Source organism: Cucurbita pepo, chromosome 18 (genome assembly GCF_057944985.1).
Source record: "Cucurbita pepo subsp. pepo isolate OVF chromosome 18, ASM5794498v1, whole genome shotgun sequence".
In the NCBI taxonomy this organism is placed as follows: domain Eukaryota; kingdom Viridiplantae; phylum Streptophyta; class Magnoliopsida; order Cucurbitales; family Cucurbitaceae; genus Cucurbita; species Cucurbita pepo.
Genome location: NC_141815.1, coordinates 1,879,084 through 1,906,393, shown reverse-complemented (window position 1 = coordinate 1,906,393; position 27,310 = coordinate 1,879,084). Strand labels below are relative to the sequence as shown.

The window sequence follows — 27,310 nt, the reverse complement described above, 5'->3', positions numbered from 1 at the left end:
AAAAGAACGTTTAAACTTAGATCCTATAAGATATGTTACGTGCCCTTTGTATTAGACTTCGCAGGTAGCTGGGACACGAATTTACATTTAATGAAATTTTACCTACAATAACAGTTTCCAAGAAACTATTGGCATGACATCGTAAGAGGCTTTGTATGGAAAATGATGTAAGACTCCATTGTGTTGGGACGAAGTAGGGGAACGTGAATTGGTAGGTCATGAATCAGTTCATGTTACCAATGAGGCAGTGCAAAAGATCAGAGTAGGAATGCACACTGCTCAGAGTAGACAAAAAAGTTATGCGGATGTATGACAAAGGAGCCTACAATTTGAGATGGGGGACATGGTATTCTTGAAGGTGGCCCCAATGAAAGGTGTTTTAAGGTTTGGACGTAAAAGCAAGTTGAGTCCACGCTTTATTAGACTCTTTGAGATCTTAGTTCGGACTAGACCTGTTGCATACAGGTTAGCCCTGCCACAGTCTCTCTCAGCAGTGCATAACGTGTTTCATGTGTCCATACTTCGTAAGTATCTCGCAAACCCCACGCATGTAATAGACTCTGGAGGTGGCAGAAACTTGAGTTACGAAGAAAGACCAGTGAGGATCTTGGAACGTGAGGTACAAACTCTACGCGCAAGGGACATTGCTTTTGTCAAAGCGTTGTTGAGAAACGAGCAAATAATTTCATGCGATTTAAGGAAAAAAAAAATATTACTTTTAAATTTTAATTTAAAACTTCAACTATAATACCTTTGTAAGGAATGTTTCGTTTTTCTCTCCAATCGATACGAGATCTCACAATCCTCTCCCCTTGGGGTCCAACGTCTTCGCTGGCACACCACTCGATGTCTGGCTTTGATACCATTTGTAACTGTCCAAACTTAGTGTTAGCAGATATTGTTCTATTTAAGCTTCCACTCAAGGTTTTAAAACGTGACTGTTACGAAGATGTTTCTGCACCTTACAAGGAATGCTTCGTTCCCCTCTCCAACCGACGTGGGCTCTCATAGTCCATTCTCCCTTTCTGCACCTTACAAGGAATGCTTCGTTTCCCTTTCCAATCGACGTGGGATCTCATAGTCCATCCTCCCTTGGGGGGCCAACATTCTCGCTAACACACCACCCGAATTATACCTATGGCAGATATTGTCCTCTTTGGGCTTTCCCTTCCCTTTCGGGCTTCCCCCTCAAGACTTTAAAATGCGTCTACTAGGGGAAGGTTTCTAAAGGGTGTTTTGTTCTCCTCCCGAACCAATGTGGGATATTATAATCCACCCCCTTTGGGGCCAACGTCTTGACACTCTATGCTATCTCCAATCGATGTGGGACCTCTGCCAAATCCACCCCCTTTGGGGGGTGTTTTGTTCTCCTCCCCAACCAACGTGGGACATCACAATCCATCCCTCTTCAGGGCCCAACGTCCTTGCTAGCACTCTTTCCTTTCTCCAATCGATGTGGGACCCCCGCAAAATCCACTCCCTTTGGGGCCATCGTCTTTATTGGCACACAGTCTCGTGTCTACCACCTTTGGAGAAGAGCCTCCTCGCTGACACATGTCCGGTGTCTGGCTCTAATACCATTTGTAACGGCCCAGATCCACCCACTAGCAGATATTTTGTAACGGCCCAGATCCACCGCTACCCGATATTGTCCTCTTTGGGCTTCCCCTTTTGGGCTTTTCGGAAGGTTTCCACACCGTTATAAAAGGTGTTTTGTTCTCCTCCCCAACCAACTTGTGACATCACAATTTTAATGCTTTGATTCAATATTAAAATTTTATATTTTCCATATTTGTAGACTTAAAATTTAAGCTTTCACAAAAAAAAAAAAAAAAAAAAAAAAAAAAAAAAAAAAAAAAAAAATCGTTCATACGACATGTCGTCATTTAGTAGATGAATCTAGATTCAGGGCGGAATCAAGGCACTGAGTCGATCCTCTCATCCTCCACCTCGCTCTGCCTTTCCTTTCCAATTCCGTCGAAGTGAACTTCAGTTTCAACAATTCCACTTGATCGCAGAGAAGAAACACATGGGGAGAGAGGTCTCAGAGAGTTGCGTTGACAGTCTATTGACGGAAATGGTTTCCACTTATTGTAATCGGTTCTACGCCAATAAGCCGGAGCTTGCCGCTCGTCGCATCGAAGCAATCGGCTATCAGGTTGGCCATCAGCTCTCCGAACGGTATTCCTCCACCGCACTTTTTACCCTTCTTTTTGTATCTGTAAATTGTCTCGGGATCGGGCTTCTTTGTTGCTTAGATTTTGATTTCTAAAGTTGGCTGATAGATCTGTTGTTGCATTTTGACGTGGTTATTGTCGTTAGGTTTTCTATTTTATTGAATGTGTATGTTTGGGAGATTTATAATTGAGCATGTGAAGAACAATGGTTGGGCTTAGAATTGCAGGTTAGAAGTGTTCCTCTAGCTCTGATGGTCTCACGATGACATCTTTTTTAGGATAACTCGGTTTGTATCAAAGACGTGCTCTAGAAAGTGTTTTGTGAGTTCTAGAGACCCATTAGCTTAAAAGGATCCAAGATTTTAGACCCATTAGCTTAATCACTAGTGTATGTAAAATTCTGGCCAAGATCTTGGCGAATAGACTTAGGAAAGTCCTCCCTAGGACTGTCTCTGATTGGCCAGGGGCCTTCATTACTAGAAGGAAAATGTTGGATTAGGCTCTTCTAGCTGATGATGCCATTGATGATTATCGTACTCGTAAGCGCGAGGGGGTTATATTCAAGATTGATTTTGCTTACGATCACGTGGATCAGAATTTCCTAGATAGAGCCTTGGGTAAAAATGGTTTTGGGTACATATGGAGGCTTTGGATCTAGAGTTGCGTTTGGATGGTTAGGTATTCCATTTTTGTTAGTAGAAAATCTCGGGGAAGGATTCATGCCACTCAGGGTTCTAGATAAGGTGATCTTCTCTCTCCCATTCTTTTCCCCTAGGTGGTGGATATTTCGAGTAGGATTGTTTCGAGACGAGTGGAGAAGGGGGTTGTTGAGGGTTTTCATGTGGGGAAGGATGTCTCATCTCCCGTGTGATGATGCATAGTCTTTTTGCTCGAGGAAAGAGGAGTCATTTATCAATCTTAACCAGATCTTGTGGTTCTTTCAATCTATCTCAAGTTTAAAGATTAAAAAAGGCAAATGCTCTGTTATTGGTATCCTAGATAGCCCCTCCAAGTTGGAGAGATGAGCTTTTTGGGTGAGTTGTGAGGTGGGGTTGTTCCTTTCATCTTTCTTCGGTCACCCTTGGTCATTACTCAAGGAATGGGCCTCTTAGGACCCATGGTGGAAAAAGTTCTGCAACATTTATCCTTTTGGACAAAAAGATTTTTCTCTAAGGGAAGGAGACTTACCGACCCTGTCAATCCTTAGTGAAATCCTTATTTACTTGTCTTCATTTAGGAACCATGTGAAGGTTTGCGATACCCTCGAGAGACTTATGTGTAACTTTTTATGGGAAAGGGTGGAGGAAGGGAAGGGTTCTCACTTGGTTAGTTGGGAAGTTGTTGATAGAATCCAAAGAGAACTAGAATAGTATTGAAATATAAAAGATAAGAACGACAAGATAAACCAAGTGCTGAAGCCCTAATTCACTCACCAAAATAATGCCTAACCCCTCCTCTCTCTATTTATAACAAATCCTTTAATAACGCTCTTCCCTAATTGTTACTATACGCTTAATATCCTAATAATACTCTTGTAGCATTCCTATCATTACCCGCCCCTAAAAACACATTGTTGAGAAGTTGTGGCTAAACTACAAAAACCAAAATTGAGCAACCTTTTTTTATTAACGTATTCACCCCTTTAGAATTGAAACCTAGCATTCTCGAATATAAAATCCAGACGGTCCAGCACAAAAGTCAGGATGTGCAGCAGTACTAGTGAAAAGTAAAGGAAGTCAAACGACATATGCGGCGGCCAACAGCGGACAACTAGGACAGCTTAGTGGTGTGATTTTTCCCGGTAGAAGTGATGCAGCGTAGGTGAAAAACAGATCGTAGTGGCTGGTAGATTAGTTTTCTTGCATGTGGAAGATGACAAGTTGGATTTTGGGTTCAAAATAGAAGACAACACAACCCAAAGCACATATTTTGTAATAACCTCTTTTTCAGAAAACAAATGCGTTTACCCAACTTACCCAAATCCAGCCCATTAATCAGCTTACAGCCCCACTTTGTTCCAGAACCTTCTTTTTTCTCACAATGCATGTGATAACAGATAACAAACTTGATGTACCATGATTTTTATGGATCTTTCTTTTATGTTTCTTTTAAAGATCTTGTATTTTCTTTTAAGTTTTTTTTTAAGTTCTGGCTTTCTTGTTCTTTAGTTTATCGTGGGTTATTTTTGAATTACCCTTTGACCAAGTTGGGTATTGTTTTGAGGGTTCTGTGGTTAGTTGGCCAGCTTGTGACCTTATATATCTAGACCTTTGGTTGTATTTTGGCATTCAATTACACCATACAGAAGTTTTGATTCAAACCATAGTCTTTACTACATTATTTTGGTATCCGAGCATCTGACAAGGGGATCTAAATGGCTCGGCAAAAGAACCCGACACCTCCGGTGTTGATGCAGCTGAAACAGGTGAGGAGGATGAATTCCTCTCTCCCTGAACAATTTCTCACTTTATCCTCAGAATCGAAGAATCCATGGGAGAGATGAGAAATAGTCAACATGAGCTTTTACAACTGATGAAAGCTATGACCGAAAAAATGGATGGCCAAATTACAATTAGCAACAATGTAATTACGGACACAATGGAATAGAACATTGTCGGCCTGAAAAACAACCACTATATGGCACAAGAAGGTTGCAAGCACACCCAAGAAACATACCACCATCTATTTGAAATCAACCTCTAGAATATTACGAAGGAGTGGAACTCCAAGTTTACCAAAGACCACGTTAAGATATGCATGAAGACTGTAAGAAAATCCAAGAAATTTGCCTCCACTAGGTAGAAATCAACCACAGGAAATATACATAGAAGAGGTCCTATACTACCAACTCGAAAGTCAACATTGGGCAAGAAGACCTAAAGAACTTCCAAGAAATGTACTTCCACCCATTCAAATTCAAGAACTTTATACTAAACAATTTGTCTTTGCAGATGTCGATGGATATTTCAAAAAGGAAAACTCATTCAAACAACAGTGAAATTCGGGGAAGGAGAATTTTTTTCATGACTTCGATGATTATTTTAAGGATAGCCATGAACAATTAGAGTGGGTAACAATAGAATACGTGTTGGATTTTCTTTATATTTTTTGTAATATTAGATGTGTATTATGTGTGTAATGCCCGAGTAAAGGAGGAGGACATGAATGAATTGATACCACATCTAAATGAGAGTGATCCTGACGATAGGTTGGTTGAGAAAGGCTTAAAAGAATTGAAGTTACTGTCTATACCAACAGGGTGCACCTTCCTTTTCGGTGACTTGAAACTCCAAAATTAAGCATGCTCAACTTGGAGCAATTTTATATTGGGTAGCCTCCAAGTAATTTTTCTAGGATGCATATGAGTGAGGACGAAACGTGTTGAAAGGACCCGTGTTGGTCTGTGAGGATAGTCTTTACTCTTAGAAGCACTTCAAGACAAGCAAATAACGTGGTGACGACGGATGCAGAAGAATGTCAAGGTTATCATGTGTCAAATTCAGCTTTCAAATCCTAATCCAAATCCGAATCCGAATCCTGAGCATGAGACGTTACAACGCGTATTTATTCGTTATATCTTTAAGATTTTTTTTCCTTAGTTCAAGATGATCTTTCTTTAATATAAAAAGACCATGTATTTGATTCATAGAAGTAAGAAGAAATACAATAGTATTTTCTTCCAAATTCAAGTTGGTGCAAGAATCCTAACTTTTAGAAACCCTAGCCTCTGCAGTCATTGCCGTTTGAACCCAGCCATCATCATAAAATGACAATTTTACTTTTGATGGTTTCTTTGTGTTTGAGAAGTTCTTGTTGGTTCGTTGGTTTCTTCATGTGATTCTTGCATGTTCACAAACGTAGTTTTTGCTCATTCATTGATTCATTCGTGTTCGCAGTTCTTGTTCATAGATCTAAGTTTTCTTTTGTTCAACAATTGTGTTGGTTGTACATCATGGGTGTAACCACAAAAGTTTTACATCGGTCAATTGAAGCTCTATTTGCTGCTCCGCAGAGACGGTTGTCATATAGTTCCTCGTTGCAAGTGTTAAACCATTCTTCTTTGTGGTTGTTGTGGGTCTGAAACCAATATGATTTGTTTATTTTTTTTTTCTCTTTTGTCGGTTCAAGTCTGGTTCGATTCAGGCATGGTCAATTGGTTTGGTTCCATTAATATTTTGGTTCGGTTCTAAATCTTGGTTTGGGGTTTCTTTCTAACTAGACATTATTTGTTGCTAACTCAAGTTACTTCAGTATGGAACAAATTCATTGACCCCTACCAATTTGCCATTTGGTGTTCTTTGTGTTTCCTTGACAGAAATAGGTAACTATCTTCATGCCTTTTCTTGTAATAATTCATCTTCGTAGATCATTGATTTTGGAGCCACTTATCACATATCATTTTTATTTGTATTCTCATTTTACTTAATTCATTGTGATGTTTGTGGTCCTCTAAAATTTTGACTCGTAGTGGTAAAAAGTAGTTTGTTGCTTTTATTGATGATCACACACACTATTGGGTCTACTTAATGACCAAGAAATTTGAGGTGAAATATCTGTTCATTTTGGAAACATGATTGAAACTCGAAATTGAAATCAGCACTTTACACTCTTGACAATGAAAATAAGTATTTCAATAAGTGATTTTTAAAAGATAAAAGGTGTTTTACATCAATCTACTTGTCGAGATACTCTTCTACAAAATTGAATTGCTGAATGGAAAAAATTTACTTGAGTTGCATGTGCCATAATGTTTGCTATGCATGTTCTTAAGTATTTATGGGGGAGTTGTAACCATGGCTACTATTTGATAAATAAGATGGTCATTGTGAATATTACATCCTTTTTGTAAATTTCAATCATTAATGAAATTGTCTCTTACCAAAATCAATAAGATAGGCCAGTAAAGTTTTAAATTTTTGAATCCCATGAATGTCTTAAAAACTTTTTTTTTCCCAACTTCTCGCATACATTTGGATTTACCTATAAAAATTTTTGGTTGCATCGCATAGGTCCAAATACCTAGCTTTTTCTACCAAAACTTGATCATAGGGCCACAAAATGCATTTTCTTGGGTTATACTTCAAATAAAAAAGGGTATAAATGTTTTGATCCTCACAGAAATCTTTTATGTGTTCTTTTTACAAAAACAATCATATTTTACCCAAAATTCTCTTCAGGAGGTGAAGTCAAATTTAGAAGATGTTTTTTGGGAAATATTTGAGTCCCTTCCTTCTGTTATTCATCTAAACTTGTCTGTTCCAAGTCCTTTGATGTGAATTATAAAAACCTTGTCTGTTCCAAGTCCTTTGATGTGAATTATAAAAACCTTGTCTGTTCCAAGTCCTTTGATGTGAATTATAAAAACTTCTCGTTCATCTAAACTTGTCTGTTCCAAGTCCTGTGATGTGAAGTATAAAAACTTCTCATTGAGGGAGAAATACTATAAAATGACCCTAAAGGTCAAGATCCAAGTTAAAGTTTTAAGGTCAATCAAAGGAACGAAGACTAGATTTTTAATTCTACACAAAGCTAGTTTGAAATTTAGAAAATGATGCTGGAAATTCCGAAGATAAACGTAGAATCTAACTAAGGACCAAATTCACTCGAAGATCTCTTTTGACCTTTGAAGAAATTATCATTTCTCTCACCCCAGAGGCGGCAAAATAGTACACGCCACCACCTACCACAAAAACGTCCATTCTCTAGAGAATTGAATGGGGTAGGAGATCGTGATCGTCTCTTTACAATCCGGACATCTGGTCAAACAATAATCAAACACCTCAAAGAAGCAACTCCAAATAGTATTAGAAAAATTATACCCCGAAAGAAGATTAATCCCTATCCTTTGTCGACCACAATACAACAAAATGATCCGGATCACCATGGACCCCCTAGCCGATTTGGTTTAAGGTATTAACTCTTCCATGCATAACCTGCCAAACAAGAACTTGACTTTCTTGAAAATCTTTACCTTTGGCATAGAGGAAAAAAAATGGAAACGGTTGACCTAAGGAGAGGGGGAGGAGAAATACTGACTAAACACAAAAAGAAAGAACTACAAGAGAAACCTTTGGATAGATAGGGGCTCTGAAAGCAAACACCCCCATCAGGGTTAAAGTAAAAGTCTCCAACAAAGGTAACGAGTCCAAAGTAGCCCTCATTTTCCTATTGGTCAATAAACAGGAAAAATCGAGAGAAGGAGAAACCAGATTCTCAGAATGAGAAAGAATTGAAAGAACTGAGTGATAAGGACAACTGATATAACCGAGAAAACTAGGAGCATGACTACCTTAGGGGTTGTGAAGGTGGATTGAAAGAAATTATTGGAAATTTGCAGGTTGAAGAGATGATCATGTGTTTATGGGTGATACCAAGTTTTATACGTTTGCAGGTGACACTGAAATCCTTGTTCAGGCTATTAAAGGGTAGGGCCAGAGTGTTTTAGTTGAGCTGAGGGCAAAGGTAGAAGAGGAATTGTTGTGTACTTATGTATTGGAGGAAATTCAACAAGGCTTGGATAAATTTCCCTCGGGTTTCAAGCCTTTTACGGATCTACCTCCATCGCAAAACTAGTACCATACTATGCATTGTTACTACTTACTAGTTATATCTTAGATAAATCACGTTCCCTATCCTTATCCACCATTTCAAAAGGATGAAATTGAGCAGTTAGTTATCGGAACGTTATTAAATGGGATTGTTCAACTGAGCACTAGATTGTTTTCAAGCCCTTTTTCTTTTTATTGATTAAGAATTTGCGTTTTTATGTTGGTTATAAAGCTTTAAGTTGAGTAATGATTCCAATCAAATCTCCCATTTGAGTTGCGGATGAATTGTTCGATGAACTCTATGCAGGCATTATCTTTTCCAAAATCAATTGGAAGGGTACCCCCGATTAAGCTCTTACTAGATGATATCCATAGTAACGCCGTGAAGGTTGACTAATATTCCCTTGCATTTCCTATCTCTTAAGATTAATATCCTTCGGCCTTTTCATACAGGTTTTCTTGTCCTTCTTTTATAATATTCTGGTTTGTAGTGTCAATTCAAGGATCTTTTAAACTTTCTTGCAGCAGTTCTTCAGGTGCTTTGGGAGCATCAGTTAGTTGCCAATGGTAAAAAATGTCAGTTTGCATTATCCCACATCTTGTATTTGGCCACTAGTGTTAGCTTAACCGATGTAGTTATCCCTAATCCTTTCTAAAATTGCTGCAAAGGATCAATGACAAGAAAATTTGGAGGATTCTAGGTGTAGCGACCCAAGCCCACCGCTAACAGATATTGTCCACTTTGACCCATTATTGCCGTTAGCCTCATGGTTTTTAAACACGTTTGTTAGGGAGAGGTTTCCACACCCTTACAAGGAATGCTTCGTTCCCTTCTACTATGTACCTCTCATACTAATGCAAGAATCTCGCCCAACAATGTGACCGAGAAGTTGCGAATAAGAGAGGTACATAGTAGATGTGAAGATGGAGGGAGGGTATGCTTTATTAGGAAAGGAGAAACTGGGAACTCTTTGATCTTCCTCCAGTGATTTTCTTTTCCTTGTTTTGCTTGTGTTTGACTCAAATTAAATTTTCTGCCAAGATTGTCTATACATTATAACTTGGCTTCCATTTTTTCTTGCCCATTTTATGGTTTTTTTATTCATGCTATTTGATGGTTAAATATTGCAACTCAACTACCAATCTTTATTTTCACTAGGTATACGATGGAGCGACCTCGGTTCACTGATCATCTCGAAGCAATCAAATTTATCTGCAAGGACTTCTGGTCTGAACTCTTCAAAAAGCAGATAGACAACTTGAAAACAAATCATAGAGTATGATCAGAAGCCAAACTTAGGGGAAGCCCTTTCTTTTTCCTGTGTACTTTATCCTACATGAACTTGGCCTAAATGTGAAAAATTATTTTGATTCCCAGGGCACCTTTGTTTTGCAAGATAATCGATTCCGCTGGCTTACACGCATGTCGGTTGATCCTCCTCAAGGTGAATCACAGGATAATTCTGCAGATGGTGAAAACAAGGTAGCTCAGGCAACAAGCATGCATCTATATTTCCCATGTGGAATCATAAGGGGCGCTCTCTCAAATTTGGGAATTCCTTGTGCGGTTTCTGCTGATATTTCAAATCTCCCAGCATGTAAGTAAACAAACTTCATCATAATATCCACTTTTCCTTCTTTTGGGTTGAGAGAAATGAGTCTGATCTGCTGAAATCGCTTATGTTATGAAATAGGTTCATTTGTTGTTCGCATAAAGGTTTGATGCCTGTGTGGGACAATGAAGATGCGCTACGTCCTCAACGCCGCCTCCAATTGTAATGCCTTCTTTCTTTCTTTCTTCTGTTTACTTTCTTTTTTACCTTTCTCTATTTCTCTCTCCTCTCCTAAACTATTGAAACTTTTAGCACAAAAGTTTGACCAATGCTTGTGAATGTATGAAAGTCGATAGCAATTATTTTTCAGAATTTCGAGATTTTAGAAGTATGGTGACGTTTATTCCTATTATACCATTTGGGATGATGGATTTATATACATAGTGGTCACCCGTATAGGTTGTTAAAATCGTACGAGTTTCTGGATAACTAAATAGTGTAGATTTGATAGTTTATGAGAGATCAATGGAGATACGTGTTAAAACACTTTTAGATAGTAAGAAATGATACGTAGGTATCAAAACGGTAAGAAATACATCTGCATTATCATTATCCATGGTCATTTGTATGGGTGGTATATGTGATGTTCTTTAATTCTATTGATATTTCTATAAAATTGAAATCTTGATATTTTTATCGACCAGTGAGTATACCAAATTTAAATTTCAGATACTAATGTTATTGTGTTGGTAATTATTGATGTAAATAAGTCAATATGCTTAAATCTAATATGAAATTGCAGGAGATAATGCACCAAAAATGAAGATTTCGGGAGAGATTTGCAGGTTTTGGCAGAGATTTGCAAATTATTATTAGAAATCATTGGATGAAGTATTTTCATAGTTTTTTTTTTCCTCATATAGCTAATGGTACAACCATAGAAGGTGTCTATGGCATTGTGTAGCCTCTAAAAATAAGTTCTCTAATTTATTTTAGATATAAACCGACAGCCTTGGCTTGGTTCATATTAGCTGGTCACTAGAAATCACTTATTAAATTGGGCAAATAGTCGACTAGATATAAGCAGAACCAAAATTCAAAATATACTTGATATTTCGATAGTTCTGGCATTGACAACAAAATTTATGTAATAACCTCCATGACATGAATTAGTAGTGGAAATAAGTACCTTTCAGAAAGGGTCATGAATTGAAGAGATTGAAAACGTTTGTATGACAATCGTGCTACCTGATTAATCTTCTTTGTTTGCATATTTTTATATATGACTTAAGTTGGAGTCAACTCCTTGGTGATCAAGCTGGAATCGACCTTATTAATAGCATAAGTTTTGAAAGTTATATATTTTTACAGCAATGATTTTAAATAATTATTTAAATATATTTTTATGTATAAAAAATTATCCTTTTTAATCAAAATTTAAAATTTTCTTAGATGCAATAGATAAAAGGTTAGGAAGTCATAATTTATATCTTGTGTTAGTTCTCGTATGAAAGTGTTCATCTCCTGTTCCTTTGACCATTTTTTTTTTGAAAGAATAACTCACTCAATGTTCATCCGATCACCAAAGAGATTATTTTCCTGAACATATGTGAGAGGGAGTTCGTTGCATGTTTGATTCCATGTTCCCATGTGAACATGCCGCACCCCATCAAGTGATGAAACCATTCATTTATGTCTTACCCACAACCTTTTGTGTCGAGCTCAACCGTTTCATCCATGGTACTATACTTAATATCATATACATCCTTGAATACGACTCTTCATCATTGTATCTTCATCATTGTATTTTTGTGAGGTAATTTTTTTTCCCATATTAAGGGTGAGTTTTTTGGATCGCCTCCACCAATCTTTTTATTTATTTTTTTATGGCCTATCCAGGCTAGTTCGGTAGCACCTGAGTTAAATAAGATATATAAATAAATTAAAAAACCCTCAAGGTCAACATAGGGGCAAAATAAACATTTTGTACTATTACTTGAGGGGACTACTAGAAAAAGAGAGATGAGAGGGGAGAGAAAGGAGAGAGAAAGGAGAGAGAAAGGAGATTAGGGTTTTGAGGTTGGAGGAGAAGATATGATTAAAAAACCGATGCCGAAGATCTGAAAATTCTCGACCTAGACCGTCAGTAGTCAAAGGCAAGGTGCTTTCACAAATCACACCTTCCTATTTCATCAAAAACGTCCAAGAACTGAAGGTTAGTCCGCGAATGTCTAAATTGAGAAGTTTATCGAGATTTTCGTGTGCTAGTAGCGTTTTTGAGTGATTCTTGGACCTTTACCCTCAAGAGTGTGATCTTCGCAAGTTTTGGAGTGAAGCGGTTGAGATTTTCGTTCGAATCGGAGTTTCAAGAAAACGAGATTTTCAGAACTCGTGTTTTTCTCCAAATTCAAACTTGGATAATAAGACCTGTGCTTACCAATTATAAGAGAAATGTATTGTAGAAATAGAATATGAGATCTATAATATTCGTGAAGAGAACTTGTTGATTTGGATTACGGATTGGAAGATTACAGATTGGAAGATATAAAAATTGGAAGAAAATGGATCGAAAACGCGAAAAACTCACGTTTTTGAAAATTTGGAAAAACGTGGGAGGAAAGAGACAAGAACGCCGCCACGCATCGGTCGGCGTACGGAGGAGCGCGGCAGAACCGACCTACGACACATGGTGACCGCCGGCTGGGGAGACGCGTCCCACACGATTGGCAACACGCGTCAGGTGTGCGCAATCGGGTCGGCCTGAGTCCGAACTGGCGCTCCGCACTCGACCGCGTGAACCAAAATGAATCGGCCGCGGCCCTGCGATTGTGCAGGAAGTCGCGCGTGGACACGTGTGCGTAGAAGCTGTGCGTAGGAAACCCTTCAGGGCGCACGTAGGCGTGAGTAGTTGTTTTTCCTTCGTTCCGCCTCCGTTTGCTTGTTTTTCGTCCCGATTTCGATACTGACCCTATTATTATGTGAATTAGGACCTGTCAAGTAAATTCTATAATTTTTGGAATCCTTTCTGTAAAAAAACTCGAGCTTTGGAAGGCACGTGTCAAACAAGTAAGTAGCCATATGGATTCCCACGAGTAGTACTTGTAGGAACCGCTTGGATTAAGCATGCATGCTATCATACCTATAAACTTAGCAAGCCGAACCTAGCATATTAGTATGGGAATCATGGAAAAGAAATAAATAAGGAAATCTATGGAATCTAGATATGAAACCATTATGTAATTTGTCTAGATTGAGAATATGATAATGTATGTATGCATGAGGAGGAAGGGAAACTTGTGAAATCTGCGCTTTGGGTAAAGATGAACGTTATCTTCCCGTTGAGAATATTTGTTAATATGGCATGTGTAATGACCCTAAATTTCCACATATCTAGAGTCGCCACTAACGTCTCATGCTCATCTCTAATGCAGAATAAAAATCTAAGAATGCTTATCTTTATTAGCGAAAAAATTTAAAACTTCAGAATACGTTCAAACATTGAAAAACACTGCCGGACTTACGTGTTTCAAACCTCATGCTGGAGTTCAAAAAGATAAAAATGATTACAAATTAAATAATATACATGAATGAAATGCAAACGTCCTATCCTAACCAAGACTAGGAATTTTAAATATGCAACTATCCTATGCACGCGCCACAGTCTCTGACCACAGTGCCACCGTCAACCGTACATGAGAGCCTTGCCTTTACCTGAAAAACAATATGGCACACGGCCTGAGTATTTCTTCAAAATACTCAGTAAGTGACCCCCACTATAGGGGCCATGCTAATGCAAACACATGCAATCATGAATTAGGGACCTATCTCTAATCATCTTAGGGGTGGCCTCCAGTCTCGGACAAATTGGATGTGTAGTACTTCCCTACACACAACTCACACGTGCAAGTGTGAATCTCCAGGGCGCTCGTACACCCCCTGGACCCTCTGGTCAAGCTAATCTGTAGCGACGTCCGGAGGTCCGCGGAACCCTATAGTGTCATGCACCTCATGAACACCCTCATCTGTGTGCATTCGCGCTCATCATATGGTGCGCGTCCGCACTCATCATGAAGTAGCCCTATGCTTATGAACATACAATATGCATGAGGTTCCTCTAAATCCATCATAATGCCTTTTCTAACACAACCCTCTAGTCTCATCTCTTTGTTACTCTAAGTAACACATACTCGTGGATATTTATATTAATATCATTTTCACGCTCTTAGGGTTGTGTCCTATGTCGATCTAACGACATGATGCAATATGACACTCATCATCATATAACATGCTCAATATGGAAAACATCATCATATTAAGGTAAATGTCATGCAATCATCATACTCATCATATTGCCACAAAGTGCATCAAACATATCAAGTACGTCATTCATCAAAATATGTATATACTGCACACATCATCAAGTATCGTAACCCACACATCATCATAACTCATACAATTTTTAGCCTATCCTATAGTAAGGTCACTTACTTGGTTGGCCTTGGCCGAAGTACTCCCTAATTAGCTAAACGTAAGCTCCCGTTCCATGAGAGTTGCTTCCTACGTTGCCGGAGTTTGTTTCCTATCACACCGTTCACCACTTTCCATTAGTATTTCACAATTAATTTACCTATAATTCAATAAATGTGAAATACGGCTCTAAAACGGCCTCAGACACCTTAATCGGGGTCGAAAATAGATCCGAAAGGGTCGAAACAGTGGAAACCGGGCTGAAAACAGGTGAGTCGAGTCGAACAGCCGCTGGGAGCCGCCGGAGCGTCACCGGAGGGAGCCTGAGCCGTTTGCGCCAAGCCGAGCCAAGGGACCGCCTACGCTGCTATGTGACACGTGGCAGCAGCAGAGCGAGCCACATCGTGTGGTAGCGTCGGGTCGAAGCGCGGGTCGCAGTCCGGTTTGGGTCGTCGTCCGGGTCGCGGGCTGCGGAAGGCTACTGGGCCAAGACTATCGTTGGGCCTCAGCTTACTGGGCTGGGCCGCAAGTGTTTGGGTTGCAGATCGGCTCGATTGGACCTTGGGTCTGGTCTCGAGTTGGGTCAACTAAACCGTAGCTTTTGGGCTGGTTTGAGGTTTGGGCCACTGTAGTTGAGCTGGGCCGAAGGCAGAGGCTGAGGGAAAGAGTGGGCTGGCTCTCTCGGGTTTTGGGTTCGGGTTGACCCGGGTCCGTGGACCTCGTCTTCCTTACCCGACTTCGGCCGATTTTCCGACAAGTTTTCTCTCTCCTTCCCGCAGTGTTTCTGTTGCCGATTTCGGTTCTATTTCTTTCTTTTCCTCTTTATTTGTCGTTCTTCTTTCTTTTCTGGGAGTTTTGCGGCCTAAAAGTTCCTAAAACCACAGATCTAAGACGATTAGAAAAACCCAATTTTCTGACCTCGGTTACGGACGACGGCGCTTACACAGAAGCACAAAACGCACCTTGAGTTATTGTGCTTTCGTTAGGGATTCTTCTCGTGGTGGTAACTGATCGTTTCGTGTCAGTTTTCGGGTGGTTTGGGGGCTCGTCGGAGAAACTGGAAACTCGCCGACGTTTATCCGAAATCTCTCTCTCTCGTATTTTCTTTCTGTTCTCCCTTTGCAGGTATTCTAACAGGTGCTGGGAGTCGTGGGCTGAAGGCTGTGCGTGGTGTGGCCGTCGTTCCGCGTGGGGTCCGCGAAACTCGGCGGTCGCCGGAAAACTCGCGAGTTTTTCGGCGACTAAGTTTTTTTTTTTTTTTTTATCGTTTTCTTTTTCTTTTTTTTTTCTTTCCCGGGTCATTATAGCATGAACTATTGCATGTTAACTCTAGTGCATAATTGCTTGTGTTATCTTTCTTGCTGAATAGGAAAGAACTACGAGCTTAGACTAGGGCGCTTGAGACGATGTAGGCTAGACATAACCCTAGATTGGGATAGCTCTAGAGTACCGTGCATTTAGACCCGCGAAACGATTACTAGTGGATCCAAAACCCAGAATTCCAAACCACAACAGGTTTGTGAGACCTTGCACGAGAATCCTAGAAATGAATGAATCCAGGTCTAAGCCACCAAGATCTGCCCTAGAAAGACTAGTAGGACACCATGGTAACTGTAGGTAGCCTGCTAGAGTTGAGCAGTGTGGATAGTGTCACCAGAACCTCCACTTCCCTCTCTGCTTCGATACCTTATCGTCGAGACAGAGCTTCGGTACTAAGACCGTTGAGACAGGCAAATCCGGACAGGGAAGTGTGACAGGTGCCTCGACCTAGAGGTGATAACTAAGGGGTCTTCTGAACAGAACTCCTGGGTTGTAGAAACCCACCCTGAGTGGGGAAACGTGGAACCACGTAGGATAACTTAGTAGCTGACCGACATATAGGGGATCGCAACCCCAAATTTATTGGATGTATGGTCGCATGTGTGAGGGTTGTCAGCTAACCTCCACAGATGATTTTCAGAGAGAGTTACATATTTAGATATAGCCATACGATTCCCTCATATTTACTTGTGACGTCGCACCTCACCTCAGGACTCTAAGCATTCCACTGCATAAGATGGGCAAGCCTCCTAAGATACAGAAAAGTGAGTTGTAGCTTAGATCGCACTCGTTAAAACCCTAGATAAGACCGTGGATACCTACTAAGATAAAGATGCGAAAAGAGCCTACAAGTAGGCTTCTTACCGAGTATTTTTCCTTTCTACTTTTTATTTTTTTCAGGTGAACGCATGCTGAATCTTAAAGCCACATAGGAGTGTCCCGGGGCGTCTAGGAGTCTACACATGTTCTTGTTTTAGATGTCATACATTTTTGTAAACTATTTAAATACTTTTCATGAAACTCATACGCTACTTGAACACTTTATTTTGATTTTAAACTTTCTACATAATTGCTAAAGATATTTTATTTATTTATTTATTATTATTATTATTATTTTGTAATTTGTTCTTGTCCATCTTGTTTTACATGATTTCATTGCACAGTAAGTTGGTCCAACCCTTGATTTCGAGATTCAAATTTTGGCATATGACAAGTTCTTCCTTGACATCTAAACCATAGAAATTTTTTGTACACAGAACCATGAAGTCCTTGTCCTTTAGCCCCGCACAAGGTATTATTCATCGATTGGACACGCACTATGCACCCTTAAAAGATTGTTTGAATGTTCATTGTCTAATCTTCAAAGTACAATTTTTCCTCTATACACACATGTCGACCACAAAGATTGACTCAAACCCATGAACCCTTGGCTGCAACAATTTCCTACCTCATACCTATCAATGTGTTTAGCTTTTCTCTTCCAAGCCAATATTGCCATCCATGGCATCCTACATCTTGTCGGGCATAATTGTCCTCTTATCAGGACACTACTAATGTTACTAATGTTATCAACTGCACTCTTAGTGGCATTCAATCATATCTTTACTTATAGCCATTCCATATAGGGTGTTTCTCCATACTAGATGCCATTCTAGACTAGATGCCTTCTCTGACATATAGGGTGTTTCTCCATACTAGATGCCATTCTAGACTAGATGCCTTCTCTGGCTAGGTGTCATTCCAGGCTAGATTGATAGTGTAAGACAAGTTGTCATTGAGTTCTCTGGCTAGGTGTCATTCCAAACTAGATGCCTTCTCTGGCTAGGTGCCTTCTATGCCTTTCTGGCTGTTTGAAGGGAGGGCTTGTTAGGTGTTCCTAGGCCGCCTTGAGGCCCTACCTCCTCTGCTATTACATAAAGAACCTCTTCGAGTTTTAGGATCCATAATCTAACCTCAAGCAATAAAGTTCTGTTACTAGGTATTCTAACCAAAGCTTATCCTAATTAGACTATGTGTAACGACCCTAAATTTCTACTTACTCAGAGTTGTTACTAACTCTACAACTTAGCTCATGTGCGGAAAATACTCTTTCAATCGACATCATAAAATAGCATAAATTTCGAACGAATAAAAATATCTTTAACTTTAAAAACAATGCCATGGTCTTACGTGTTCTAACACATAACACTGAAAACAATTGAAAACAAATACAAAATAAATGAAATAAAATAAAAGTAACCTGAAATGCAAGACAATCTATACTAGCCTAAGACTAGGAATTTAAACACGTAACTACCTCATGCACGTGCTATGGTCTCTGCCTGCGATGTCGCTGTCATTCGTACGGTGCACTTTGCCTTTACCTGAAAAATGATGTGGCGCATGACCTCAGTATTTCGAAGAATACTCAGTAAATGACCTCATTATAGGGGCCATGCTAAATGTAATCACATACAAATATGCTCTAGGACCCATCTCTATCTCATCTCATACTAAGGGTGGCTTGCACACCGCTTGGACCCTCTCTGGTCAAGCAAGCTATCTGTAGCGACGTCCGGAGGACAGCGGATGCCCTGGTGTCATGCTCCCCATGAACACCCTCATCATCATACTATGCACGTTCGTAGTCATCATCTCTAAGGAAAGTATTCCTATGCTTATGAACATATAACATGCATGAGGTCTCTCTAGTTCTCATTTTATCATCTATTATGACACAACCCTAGTCTCATCTCTTTGTTACATTAAGTAACACATGCTCGTTACATATTTATTTTAATATCATTTTCATGCTTTTAGGGTTGTGTCCTAGGTCGATCTATTGACATAATGCAATATGGAACTCGTCATCATATAACATGCTTAATATGGAAAACATCTACATATTAAGATAAACGTCATGCAATCATCATACTCATTTAACGCCATTATGTGCATCAAACATATCAAGTACGTCATACATCGAATTATATACATTACATACATCATCATGCATCATAGCTCAAACATCATATCATAAACTCATACCTCACCATGTACTAGTGTACGACATCATACGATACAGTTCATTAACGTACATCATCTCAAACAATTCTAAATTGTAAGTCATACAATTTCTAGCCTATCCTATAGTAAGGCCACTTACTTATTAGCCTTAGCCAAAGTACTCCCTAATTTAATTAACGTAAGCTCCCGTTCCTCGTGAGCTGCTCCAAAGGTTACCGGAGTTTTTTTTTCTATCACACTGTTCGTCACCTTCTGTTAGTATTTCACAATTAAATTAACGATCAATTAATAAATGTGAAATATGGCTCCAAAATGATCTCAATTACCTTAACCGGGGCTGAAAAATAGGTCAGAGAGGGTCGATATGGTAGAAATTAGGTTGGAAATAGAAAATCGAGCCGAATAGCCACCAGAAATCGAGTCGAGCCGAAGGGCTTCTTTTTTCGCAGGTTGACACATCAACACTAGGGCAGGCCACGTCATGTAGATGGCATCGAGACGAGGCACGGGACGAGGCGTGGGTCACGTCTGGTCGAGGTGCTACAAATTGGGCTATTGACCAAAATAGGTTTGGGCCTCGATTACTAGGTTGCTGCTGATGTGGGCTACTTGGCTGGACTTGGGTTTTGGGCCTAGCTGGAATTGGTCCTCGGTTCTCGATTTGCAGAGGTGGGACGAGGCGCAGATTCTCGGGTTATGGCTTACTAGGTTTTAGTTTGCGGGTTTTGGGCCACTGTAGGTTGGGCTGGCCGAAGACGCGGGTTTTGGGCCTCGGGTCAAGATGGGTCTGACCCAGATCTGATGGATCCTTTCTTCTTCACCCGATTCCCTATGCGATTCTCTGGCGACATTTCTCCCTCCTCTGTTCGTCGTTTCCAATGCCGATTTCCGTCCTTTTTCTTCCTCTATGTTTGTCTTCCTTTCTTCCATTCCCAGAGTTTCATGGCTTATAAGTGCCTATAATCACAGATCTATAAACGTTTAGGAAACCCAAAATATCAACCTCACTTACTGACGTATAGGAAAAGGGCACAAAACATACCTTAGGTTGATGTGCAGTCGTCAGAGATCTCTTTAGCGGTATAACTCGAGTGTTTTTACGTCAGGTTGATCATCTTGTGATTTGTCGAAAAAGTTCTGATCTCTTTCTCGACCTCTCGGTTTCTTTCCCTTTTCTTTTCTCTTCTCTCTTCCCTTAGGTATTCTGGGCCGTGTGATGATAGCTAAAGGACGAGGGAAGCGTCTGTGGGAATTTTGCTTGGGTCGCGGTATAACTCGAGTGTGTTTAACTCGAGTGTGTTTCTGCTTGGGTCGCGGAAACTTCTTCGAGTTTTCCGGCGACTGGGTTTTTTTTAACCGATCGTTACACTATGAGCCAGGGACACACTAACTCTCTATCTAAAGAAAACTATCTATAGGACCTAATCAACCTAGAACCGTGGTATCAAACCTAGAACTGTGATATCAAATCGTAATGACCCGATTTTCGATACCTTGAATCACAGGTCGCCACATATACTCAAGGGTAAAAAGGGTGGTAAGATTTTCTTTTGTAAGACAAGAGACTCTAAAATTTAAAATTTAAATATACAAAATAGTTTAGAAGTAATATGTGAGGAGTTAAAACAAAACAGTTTTCTAAAAATACATAAGTTTAAAAAAGTAATGTTCAAAATAATAATAAGGAAGATGGCTCAAGTTACTTGTAAGCTACCAACCTACTTGTAAGCTCTTGTTGGACTTAATCCTATGAACAAAAACTTAGGCTATGTGCTCATAATTATTTTTAACGATCATGCAAACTGTGGCTAAGCGACTATACTAGCTTGGTAAGTCACTGTCTTGGTAAGTCAATGTACAACTAACCTTAGTATACTTCCTTTAAGGAGTACTCAATCCCTCATTGCACCGCACCTTAAGTCATTGTGACCCATGAGAAGGGCCCTAAGGTAATACTCACAGATATGCAGGAAATCCTTTCGTTCTAAAGGTGGCCCAACTCTGTACCTAAATTATCGATATAAATTACCAACAACTTTGGCCTTGGTTTATCAACTAGAAATTACTTTTAAATTGGACAAATGGTTGAAAAAATATAAGCCGAAGAAAATCCAAAACATATTTGATCTTTCGATGTATAAATGCAGCTTTGACGACAAAATTTATGTAATATCTTCCATGGAAGGAATCAATAATGGAAGAGATTGAAAATGTTTGATAACAACCGTGCCACTTGATCATACAATACCTGAATTCATGTTCCTTGTGTGCATCTAGTGGCGTGTCAACAATTTCTCTCGCTTTTGGCATAGCGGGTCCCAGTGAGAGGCCCGCACGATGGGCTATTAGCTCAGTGGTAGAGCGCGCCCCTGATAATTGCGTCGTTGTGCCTGGGCTGTGAGGGCTCTCAGCCACATGGATAGTTCAATGTGCTCATCAACGCCTGACCCTGAGATGTGGATCATCCAAGGCACATTAGCATGGCGTACTTCTCCTGTTTGAACCGGGGTTTGAAACCAAACTTCTCCTCAGGAGGATAGATGGGTCATATTTGTATGGTACATTAAGCTCGCTCATAGGTAGAAGTTTTCCTAGAAAGAATCCATTTAATATATGACTTAAGTTGGAGTCAGCTCATTCCTAACCAAGCTAAAATCGACCTTATTAATAGATAAAGTAAAATTTAATAATATTATATTTAATGTCTTTATAATAGTTACCATATTTGTAAAGTAATTTATAATATGAATGTCATAACATGAAATATACTCAAAATTATATGGAATTAATATTAATATTCTATAGATAGTCACATATTTTATTGAATAAAAATTTGAATAAAACAACAATAATATAATTTATTACACAATTCAATTTAAAAGCGGTTCTCCTTTGGGACTCATTGCTTCGGTGTTAGATTTGGTGTTAGATGCATCATCAACCTTCTCTATGATATCCTTTCCTCCTCTGCAACGTTCGATTGGATTACAACCTCTTTGATATGGATTTGCAGGAATTAATTTACAAAGTTGAGGATCTTTTTGGCTACATCTAGCACTATGATTTTTTTTCAAAGGACCGTATTTGATGTATTTTGTTGCATTTGTTATCTCAATCATGTCAATGCTAACAAAGAGAACCACAATTAAAATAATCATGGTTCCCTTCTTCGACATGATGATTATTGATAACAAAAACTAATACAAAAAAAAATAAAAAAAATTTGGAATGATTTGATGGGAGATATTGGAGATGTATTTATACACACACAATTAGTTATTTTTAGTTTTCTATTGTTATCCCTTCCAAATCTAACCCAACAAAAACACGTTTAAATTGTATGGTTAAACAAGTTTTTAGGTTCAACAAAATGATAACCTTATTTTATTTCTTCAACACAAGAACTTATTTCCATTTTTAGTAAATTCTTTTATAAAAAAGAAACTCAAAATAAATGCAAACATAAAAGAGTTTACAGATACCATATAGACATTAAAATGAGACTGATATGAATAATATTTTGATATCCATGTAGATGAGATACACCATTTTAATAAAATAATAAAGTATAGTCAAGAATTACTAGAGCCAATACATGACTCAAACCTATTTTAAATCCGATATTCATATTCGGGATGCTTTGATACACTCTCCCTGAAAGCCATGTAAGTTTAGAAACAATCTGAAAAGATAAAGTAGCATGAATGAATATAAAATTTCTAACTAACACTTCTTGGATACAGTAGTTTACTAAAAATGCTATCGTAGACTTTCTATAGTATTTTGACACATTGTGACAGCCCATGTTATTAAAAGTCGGAGACTTTTTATAGTTTTTGTTTGTAGGGCTATTGTAACAGCCCAATTCCATGACTCTATTTAATGTTGTTCTCCTTCGAATTTCCTTTTCGAGTTTCACTCAAGGTTTTTGATTTGTATCGTTATTGTAACAGTCCAAGCCCAAGCCCAAGTCCAAGTCCACTACTAGCAATATGGTTCTATTTAGGCTTTTGGGTTTCCCCTACTTATTTTTAAAACGCGTCTACTAGGGAGAGGTTTCCACACCTTTCTAAAGAATTTTTCATTCCCCTCTCCAACTGATATGGGATCTCACAATCCACCGTCCTCGCTGGCACTCGTTACTCTCTCTAATGGATGTGAGATCTCACAATCCACACCCCTTCGAGGCTCAACGTCCTTACTGGCACACCACTTAGTGTCCACCCCTTTTGAGGCTCAGTATTTTCGCTTGCACACCGCTCAGTGTCTGGGTTTGATACCATTTGTAACAGCCCAAGTCTACTACGAGCAATTATTGTCATCTTTGGCTTTCCCTTTCGGGTTTCCCCTTAAGGTTTTTAAAACGTATTTGTTAGGGAGATGTTTCACACCCTTATAAAATGTGGGATCTCATAGTCCACCCCTTTCGGGGGCCCAGCATCCTCGCTGGCACTCGATCTTCTCTCCAATGAATGTGGAATTTTACAATCCACACCCCTTCGGGGTTAAACATCCTTGTTGGCACACTGACCAGTATCCACCCCTTTTCGGGGCTCAGCATCCTTGCTAGCACACCCGCCGTTGTCTGGCTTTGATACTTATTGTAACAACTCAAGCTCACCGCTAGCAAATATTATTCTCTTTAGACTTTCCCTTCCGAGTTTTCCCTAAAAAATTTTAAAATGCAGGGATAGGTTTCTACACGCTTATAAAGACAGCTTCGTTCCCCTCTCCATCCGATGTGGGATCTCATAATCCTTCAAGAACCCAGCGTCCTAGCACTCGTTCCTCTCTCAAATCGATTTGGGATATCACTGCTATAATAAATGCTATAGTTAAGTATGCAAATATAGCTTATATATACTGCTATGATTTTTTTTTTTTATTGTATTTTATTAAATCTATAATAGGTAAATCTAGCTAACATATTATGCTATCGTGAATTTATAATAGCATTTTTTTAAAGCTATAAAATATTATTTATAACTTTAATCTCATGCTATGATAAATTTATTCAGTCGCTCGTAATTACTATAATTATTATAATCACTTGTAATTACTATAATTATTGTAATTTGTAATGCAGGTTTGATAGCTACAAAAGAATATGAGATTCGTTACACTTCCACAATTTTTAAATCAACTCCTCCCAACCCAATACAAAATAAATAGAACAAAACTCATGATCCACAACATGTGACATCTTTGATTTTTATAAAATCAAGTTTACCAATTCTAAAGGTATTCGAACAAACATCAATATTTTCTATACTCCGCCTTTTTACCAATGTCAATTGATAAATTGTTCAATGTTGCTTACCAATTAGAGCTGTAACGCCCAGAAATTGAAGGGAATTAGCTCCAACAAAAATAAGCCCATGTAAGAGCCAAAGGATCAAAAGGAAAGAAATTAAAGGATTAAGAAGGACAATGAAGTCACTCCTATATCCTAATAAGTAATCTTAACGAGTTAAGATCTTCGTAAAATGATTGGAAATGAAAAAGTAAGTGAAAAAGGGACAAAAAGATCATTTTTCCAATTATCTAGGGATCTTTCCAGACTTTTCATGCATATATCAGGGTCGTGCATTATGTCGCAACATCATATTACATGATAACATATACCATATCATTCACATATCATGTCAAGAATATGTTGTCAGGCATATCATATCATATCATTCACATATCATATCGTAAACATATAATTTCATAAACATATCATTTCATAACCTTTCATATAAAATAAGCATATGACATGTGCAAAGCCACGGGGCACGTGTCATCATACAACATACAAGTTCTAATTGAACTGATAATAAGACCATTCACTTGCTTGGCCTTAGTCGATGTTCTCCCTAGTTTTGAGTACAATTGAAATTTTCCACTCGAAGTTGCTCCAAGAATCGCCGGGGGTTGTTTCCTATCAGAACATTCATCTCATTTCATTAATAACTGTAACAACCAGATAATTTAAAAAAAAAAAACTCAAAAACCGAAGTAACTGCAACCCACGCGAGAACAGGCTCCACATTCTCCACGGTACTTTAAGTCATCAGCCAACGAGGAAACGTGTGAGGATAACTCAAAGGACAACTTAAGAGAGGGAGAACACGACGAAAATAACAAATACGTCAGGTTTAGGTCGTGAATCTCATCATCGGACGCTTGTACATTGCACGAAAGTAATGGGTTTCAAACAAGACTAGAGGTGACAAATATGCGTCACAGGTGAAACCACGACATCAAAATACCTTAGGGACGAGTAAGCTAACTAGGACAAAGAGGGAGGTTCTGGATTTGATCGAAAAACAATGTCGAAACGACGTCAGGAGATGAGATAGAAATATAAACATAGCAACGGCCTTACAGGTGAAGAAGAAAGGATCCATCAAATTCGAGTCAAACCCGAGGCCCTCGATGCAAGCCTGTGACCCATTCAGTCTCAACCCAGCCCTCTCAAACCCGAGGCCCTCTCAAACCTATTTTCGACCCCAATCAAATGAAATACTAATTAAAGGTGACTAACAATGCGATAGAAAACGAACCTCGGCAACCTTTGGAGTAGCTCTTGAGGAACGGGAGCTTACGTTAATTAATTAGGGGGAACTTCGGCTAAGGCCAACCAAGTAAGTGGCCTTACTATAGGATAGACTAGAAATTGTATGAGTTACAACTTAGAATTGTTTGTGATGATGGACGTTGATGCATGCGATATTTGTGTTTACAATACATGAGTTGTGTCGTATGATGCTGTACACTAGTATATAATGATGTATGAGTTATGATGTTTGAGCTATGATGCATGATGATGTATGTAATATATATATTTTGATGTATGACGTACTTGATATGTTTGATACACTTAATGGCATTATGAAGAGTATAATTATTACATGACATTCATCTTAATATGCTGATGTTTTCTATATTAGTATGTTGATGTTTTCCATACTAAGCATGTTATATGATGTATGACGTATTTGATATGTTCGTTGCATGTTTGGTATTTGATCGAAGCTAGGCTGCATAGTCCAAAGGAGCCGCTGGTCGTAAGTGTGACACGTGTCATTGGGAGGAAGTGACGCTTGTGCAGGTCGCAGTCGGGTCGAGGCGCGGGTTGTCTGGTCGACTACTGCAGGCGCGTGGGTCTCTGTTCATGAGATTGTCCTAAGCTTCCGGGCTTCGGACTTGGGCCGCTGTAGGTGGGCTGAGGTGTTTTGGTTGCCGGGCCGAAGCTGCTGGGTTGTTGGTCTTTGACTGCAAGTATATGGGTACTAGGCCAATTTGTTTGGGTTGCTAAATGTCATCATGTCGTGTTGTGTTGGATTTTGGTTTGTCGGTTAGGTACTTGATCTGGATCCGAATCTGACCCTAAAAGTCTTCTTCCTTACTCGATTCTTGCATTAAAGTTGAAGCTTTTCTCTCTCCTTTGTAAACCGTAATCTTATGACGTTTGTTATCTTTGACTGAGCAATTCGCTTGGTGAGGAAATCCTTAACGAAGAAAAATTGCGGTAGAAATTGTTGTGAGAAGGAAAACAGAAAAGTTGAAGAAAATAAAGGAAGAGTACCGAAGCTTTGAGATTTGTTTCTGAAAAATAGGGTGCAAATGTTTCTCATTTAATTTGGCTATTTAAAACATATTACATTCTAAAATTGGCCGACGTGGCCAACAAATCTTGCGCCTAATGTTAGCCCAAATGGCCAGCTAAAAAACGCTCTTCCATTATACATGTAGCATTAATTTAGATAACCTAAAAACAAATTCGGCGACGGCTCTTCCATTCTAAAATTCGAGAATTCGCGGGACGGTGAAATTCGGCGACGGCTTTGTCGTCGAGATCGAAGGGCGCGACACCATCCTGTTCATCAGCAAGGGAGGCGAGCACCGCAAGCTGACCGACGTCTACTTCATCCCGAGGCTCAAGGCTACCCTTGTGAGCTTGGGTCAACTCGATGAGGCCGGCTGCTTCATTTCCATCGAGTGCGGGCTACTCAAAATCTGCGATGATCGACAACGGTTGCTCACACAAGTTTGGCGCACGACAAACCGTCTTTACATCCTAGAGTTAGAGATAGAGCAAACCCATCAGCCTCTCGGCCGAGATCGAAGAGGTATTTTGGAGGTGGCATGCAAGGTACGGGCACTTAAACTTTCCTGCTCTAGAAAAACTACAGAAGGAGGAGATGGTGCACGGTTTGCCGGCAATCAAAGGCGTGAACAAGCTGTGCGACGG

At 39.3% G+C, this 27,310-nt stretch overlaps 1 protein-coding gene across 2 annotated transcripts; it reads left to right on the top strand.

Annotated features, from left to right (window-relative positions):
- The first annotated feature begins 1,886 nt into the window (after positions 1-1,886).
- Positions 1,887-11,536, top strand: LOC111804770 (Transport protein particle (TRAPP) component). 2 transcript variants are annotated; one of them, XR_002816568.2, is made up of 5 exons: positions 1,887-2,181; positions 9,885-10,002; positions 10,104-10,323; positions 10,420-10,500; positions 11,081-11,536. XR_002816568.2 is itself a non-coding variant. In XM_023689560.2 (4 exons), exons 1-4 carry the CDS (start codon positions 2,030-2,032, stop codon positions 10,446-10,448), a joined length of 519 nt encoding a protein of 172 aa, XP_023545328.1. In that variant the 5' UTR covers positions 1,888-2,029; the 3' UTR covers positions 10,449-10,650. The 2 variants fall into 2 exon arrangements, 1 of the variants encoding a protein (XP_023545328.1); XM_023689560.2 differs by lacking the exon at positions 11,081-11,536 and having other exon boundaries at positions 1,888-2,181; positions 10,420-10,650.
- The last annotated feature ends 15,774 nt before the right edge of the window (positions 11,537-27,310 follow it).